Raw genomic sequence first — 6,285 nt, 5'->3', positions numbered from 1 at the left:
ATTAAACACAGAAGGTGGATACATCCCACGTTTAATCGAACGTTAAGACTCGGCGTAGTTCGTTAAATCGTATTCGAACACTTTTACCAGGCCTCCTATAATTATATCCGAGAACACAAATGCACTCGTACATAAGCGTACTAGACTGAGACTCGTGAAATGGATTTGGCTAGTTTAAATGATACACCTTTTAAAAGATCACTCGTTAATAGTCGTTGATTAGGTATGAGTAAATACGCCCTGATTTCATCATTGGTATCTACCTAGTATTATATCATAGGTAATAACCTATCATAGTAATGCATCATTGCGGTGCATTCGTTGATTCAGTCTGTTAGTGTTGTCCATGTAGGTGTAGTTCCAGTTGGATCCCATGTACTCGTTGATTCAGTACTGCTGCCTGTCGTTGGCCATGTAGGAGTAGTTCCAGTTGGATTCGGTGTACTCGTTGATCCAGTACTGCTGCCTGTCGTTGGCGATGTAGGAGAAGTTTCAGTTGGTTCCCATGTACTCGTTGATTCAGTACTGCTGCCTGTCGTTGGCCATGTAGGAGTAGTTCCAGTTGGATTCGGTGTACTCGTTGATCCAGTACTGCTGCCTGTCGTTGGCCGTGTAGGAGTAGTTCCAGTTGGATTCGGTGTACTCGTTGATTCAGTACTGCTGCCTGTCGTTGGCCATGTAGGAGTAGTTCCAGTTGGATTCGGTGTAGTCGTTGATCCAGTACTACTAGTTTTCGGCGTAGTAGTTTCCGGAATCGTTGTTTCTGGGATGGTTGTTTTCGGCGTAGTAGTTTCCGGAGTCGTTGTTTCTGGGGTGGTTGTTTTTGGAGTAGTAGTTTCCGGAGTCGTTGTTTCTGGGGTGGTTGTTTTTGGAGTCGTCGTCTTTGGAGTAGTGGTCTTCGGTGTTGTCGGCTGCCCCGTGGTGGTTTTCGAGGGAGCAACAAGGATGATACACTTTATCGCAATCGGCCAGCTGGGTAATCCAATTGCCTTGACGAGAACATGGTTTGCTTCAAGGCCACCACTCTCGACTCTGATGCTCACTGTCAACGGTCGTGGAGTTGTCACGCTGATCAACGATATTTGGGTACCGGGTGGAGCCCATGCGTTGCACATCGCGATCTGTGGTCTTCCTATTATTTTTGGCTGAAAACGAAATAAATTGGCCCGGATAACACAACAAGATATGATCCTAGCAATTATATTAACCGATCGAAATTACGCCAATGCGCATGCCCTTACCTTAAATATCACACGGTTCACAATTACTCTGTCACCGAGTTCTCGTTCTCCGATGACTAGATTGTTCGCCCATGCGCAGGCGACCAGTGACAGACACGTAACCAAAAGAATCACGTTGCGCATCTTGGCAGGTGTGGTCGAGCTCTCTGAACCGGGTAATGTCTCGCGTGTACTCGCGCCACTGATGATCTACCATCCATGTGATCACGGTATATCATTTATAGCTCCTCCTTATCAATCGTCGCGGACGATTCGCCGAAGAGTCGACGGACCATGTTCCCCCTCGAAGATGTCTATCATCGGACCGTGACAACGATTTATGTAACGGCATTTGTCTTGAATTTTTCCATGTAGCTCGCGAAGGTGAATAATACAATAATGCAGTCGATGCTCGCAATGTCGATATCTTTTCTTTCTGGTTCTATGGAACCGTGGTGAAATTAATCTTAGGAATATATAGCGTAGACCATGAAACTTGATCAACTTAGATAATTATACTGCTATCTGTTTGATCGACAATTTTTTTGCTCACCCAACCATCAGTGCAGACGTCATAAATAGAACTAAGCAGTCGTTTCTTAACCGTTGACGCGAGTGTATTGTTGCTCATGGACACCATTTGGAGCATCGTTTTAATTAAAGTAAATTATATTTTCTTAACGTTTCTTTGGTTCAGAAGAAAAAAATTATTTGTTATAATACTTGTCGAATTCGTCTCAGTATTCGCTAAAAGATGGGTGTAAAAAATCGTAGGTCTATCTATACAAAGCTGAAGGTGACCTTAAAAACTCTCGAAAAAACGGGTTGACAAAAAATTTGGTAGTCATCTTAAAGCTCTCCTTAAATCATGTTATACCAGCAAACAAATTTTCGATCGAACAGCTAGCAGTAGAATAACCGAAGCTGATCACTAAAAAAATACTATAGAATAAGCCTTGGAAAAGAATGTTTCGAAATTTTATCAGGGTCTACGGTCTATTATTCCTTTGTTCCTGAAAATGAAAAAAGAAGATAGTTTCACTTTCTAATTCATCGAACTCGTGTTATCTTCTTCAAAATTATGAAACAATATGCGGTTGCAATCTTATCAAGTTCCACTATCAGTTCTTCTTTGCTGGTATCCGACACTGCGAAAAGAAATTGCCACCAGCACCAATTCCAATAATCCCTTCCTTTCGAGTCCTCAAAGACATATTTTATCGTGGGAAGTCTCGCAAAATTCCACTCGTGTTAAATTAAGAAATCGTTCCTCTAACAAACCACGATAACACACGTAGAAAACAACATTCCATGTCTCCCGCGATGATCGCGAAACATAATGGAATATTTCAGTGGACTCATAAAATAATCCATCGTTCTGGAATATAAATATAAACGTTTGCTCACGATCGATAACCGGAACGATATCAATGCAAGAGAATGACGACAGGTGAACCTCTTCTCGGTATTATTACAACGCATATTATTTCTTTACAGAAGCTATATAAATATAATTCTGTTACCCTCAATTTTTTTCCGAAAATACTAAAAAAAAAAAAGACGAACAAACAAAAGGAACAAGACAAAAACCAAGAACATATTTGCTTCGCAAGGAAATCGAGTCGCCGCGTCACATGAATCCTTTTTTTACCGTTGAAATCGTTATATTCGGCCGAAGGTCGAGGAAGCAGGAAACCGTTGTTCCGATCCTGTTATTACGTGGCGCACGCTCAAAACGGTCGCTTGCATAAATCTCTGGAGAAATTACAGTGCACCAGTCGCAAAACAGGATTGTGTGGCCGCGCAGAAAGAAAAATCATTTCTGTACACCGTAGCCCCACCGTGTTCCTTTTCTACTTTCTCTCTCTAATCGGTTTTCATTTTCCGCGGGCGGCACTTTTCAACAATACAAACACACACACAGCAGCGAATATCGGGTCGAGCGTTGAGCTTTCTGGCTTTCAGAAAACACGGAATAAATCTTTGTTTTAATAAGTACTGCCCCGGTTTTCCAAGCCATTCGACACTAAGAACCGAGTACCCGGACCCGAATAGATTACAGTATTTCCTTTGGGAATATTTTTATTACATATTTGTTCTTTGGGGAAAAAGGTTAATTCATAAGTATGTTAATAGGCTCTTTTTGTCAGTTTTTAGGAATCATGTAATATAAAAATGTTTAGTGGAACGTACAATCAGAAAGGTGCTTGAACATTACCTGTATATTTATTTTCAAAATATTATTTGCGAAGTCCTAGATTATTTTGTAAAATCTCTTATTGTCCTACCGTGTCCAAACTGTAGTGATCCTTGTTTATCCACTGCTCTCGATCGAATTAAGGAAATTATGACAGGGTTTATAACGATTCTTTGTCATCTTTCAGTTTTCAATCCAATTTTCAGTGAATATTATCTTAAAGAAAATATCGACTACTTTCTCTGAATCAACATAAGATTCTTGAATATACTTCGTTTATTACGATGCAGTAAATAATAATTTTACAAAAAAGGCAAGAATTAGAACGACAAAACCGATCATTTGATCGGTCATGGTAGGTTTACAACAGTTTATGCCTGATTTACCCTATCATTTCCCTAATACAATCTGACTGTCACACAGTTAGTCGACGGTGTTAATGCTCGGTGACGGCTCACGCTCGAAATATTCGATCGAACGGTTGCGATCGATCGATCGGTACATGTGTTTCGTTAAAACCGCAAGGTACAACGGGAGCGCTGGCTCCATTTCGCATTTTCGTTGATTAATTTCGAACCTATGGCCTTGGTCGAATACGAGGACGAGCGGTGTAATGACACGTGCGCCGCGAACGTTTCCATAAACATGTCACCGTGGTAGCGAATTAGAATATCGAATATCGATCAGCGAACACCCCGCGCGGTCCGGGCGTTTCGCGTCGAGTCGAGCGTGGATAATTAATTCAGTGCGGAATAACGTTTACATCACCGTGGGAAAGTTATCCTTTTTGTGCCAGACGTTGTCCCGAACGGCGTGAATCGATCGTGCATTCTGGCGATTGGATCGGAACGAAGAAACATAGACTTTAAAATAAAAACAAAAGCGGTAGACTATCGAAGAGACATCACATGTGCGTTGAATCGGTAAGGATCGAAGTAGATTCGAAACTCGTAGTAACTAATTAATTAGAAATTACTCTTTTGCCAGAACCACCTTTCGAAATAAGAATTAAGTTAAAATTAATCACAATTATGTATCTAGGATTATAGGTATCATCAGTGTTTCTAAATTTAGCGAACAAAATTCGAGAAGGTCCGTTATATTCCATATCACGTAGCTACTTTATACATTTTTTTCTACATCCCCACCGTCGCGAACCGTTGATCTATCACTCCATCAGATTTTACGCGTTCGATGCATTTATATGCACCGCACTCGGAAGCTTTTCCGTTTCCCATCCGACAAAGTCGGGCGCAGTGCGTCATCCCGAGGCCCCAACGACAAAATTTTCCTATTTTTCCCACGCGGAAGAAGAGAAACTGCGACGATAGAAGTCTCTAGCTGGAAGGGAACGTGTCTCGAATTTTCCCAGCGATTCGATCAATGTCATCGACTCGCGATATATCTCAATCGGGGCGACCCAATTCTCGGAAAATTGCAGATTTCCTTGACAAATGCGAGCTATGTCGTGAACAAAAATAAAAAAAAAAGAAAAAAAAGAAAGAATGAAATAAAACGGAGAACGGCGTAGGGGAGGCGCGTATCGCGAGCCGATTTTCGCAGTTCGAGAGCGCGATCCATCTTTCGCCGCCGTCGCGAAAAATCCGTCCATCACGTGGCGGCGAGTTTTTAATTACCAGGGCACCACGGGAATAATGATGACGAACGACTACCGCGAGGCTGTATCGAGGCTCGATGTCATCGAGAGGACCCCTGCTGTCTCGTAAAACCCGACCAAAGCCCGATGATTTTGCTCGATAACCGGCGGTGTATGATCGATTTTCAACGCGGTTTGTAAAACCAAGTAATTTATTTACAAAACCTTATCGACTGGAGGAAAAAAAAAGCCTATAAATAGCCGCCGCTAATAACTCGATCAGATGACACGCGATATTAATCGTTTCTGTCTCTTTTCAATCATCAATCAGCGTCTAGCGTTCTGTTGATCGGTTTCGCCGATGATATTCCGATATGTACGTGTAATCTCGCTAATACCCGCCGAACCGTACTGAACATGTGGCGAACAACAGCGCGGAATTGGTATATATGTACCCTAAAAAGGATTAACTAATCGTTTAACCTTCCTGGACCTCCCTGTAAACAATTTGCGTGCAGATGGGCAACAGATTGGCAGCAGATATTGATAAAATTTGTCTAGAAATCTATAGATATCTGTTTCTGTATTTCGCTTGGGTTTTGCAGGCGAGATGGGCGCAAATTATTTATCACAGATCTTCCATCGAATCTGTAGCCATTCTGGTTACAAAAGCTTGTATCAGGCATTGGACAAAATCAGACGTGCAGGTTTGGTTGACTGGGTCGCATTTTGGTTCCACATACCGAGCAAATCGGAATTCGTTTGGTTTTTAAACAATTTACGCTCTCACGGTCTCTATAGGCCGTCGAAGGAATAAATGAATATTTTTCGGAATTATTTTCTGTATTTTTCCATGCGATAATAATTCCCGAATAAATATTAAAAATGTATTACACGAATCTACACGGAAATACCATATATTTCAATTATTTAAAAATCGGTGTAAGAGTCCAACGCGGGTCACTATGCATAGACAAAAATTAACGCGAGTCCAGGAAGGTTAAATCGAAAGTTCCTCCAATTAATACGCACCTGTACACTATCTCGAGAACCGAGCCTCGATATCAGCCTCAGTGACGGTTAACTAATTTCATCGGCCATGTCCACGATACACGAGCACGTCGATCGACCGTTCTCCGTCGACCTTGAACAGCCCATAGATCCCCCCCGAGAAAATCGCAACGTCACGATGGGGCTCGAAAACAATTGCCGGTGGGCAGGGATAAAATCCTCTGACGATCGATCTGCCGAATAAAATCACCGTGTCACGG

At 41.9% G+C, this 6,285-nt stretch overlaps 1 protein-coding gene across 1 annotated transcript; it reads right to left on the bottom strand.

Annotated features, from left to right (window-relative positions):
* Positions 1–326: 326 nt before the first annotated feature.
* LOC107187656 (cell wall protein DAN4-like) lies at positions 327–1,364 on the bottom strand. The gene is made up of 2 exons (XM_015575799.1): positions 1,242–1,364; positions 327–1,145 (listed from the first exon to the last, which is right to left on the bottom strand). The coding sequence occupies exons 1-2, from the start codon at positions 1,362–1,364 to the stop codon at positions 327–329; spliced, it is 942 nt and encodes a 313-aa protein (XP_015431285.1).
* Positions 1,365–6,285: the final 4,921 nt, after the last annotated feature.

This window comes from Dufourea novaeangliae, unplaced genomic scaffold (assembly GCF_001272555.1).
Source record: "Dufourea novaeangliae isolate 0120121106 unplaced genomic scaffold, ASM127255v1 scaffold101, whole genome shotgun sequence".
NCBI classification, from domain to species: domain Eukaryota; kingdom Metazoa; phylum Arthropoda; class Insecta; order Hymenoptera; family Halictidae; genus Dufourea; species Dufourea novaeangliae.
Note: the sequence above shows the minus strand (reverse complement) of the source record. Positions and strands in the feature narration are given on the sequence as shown.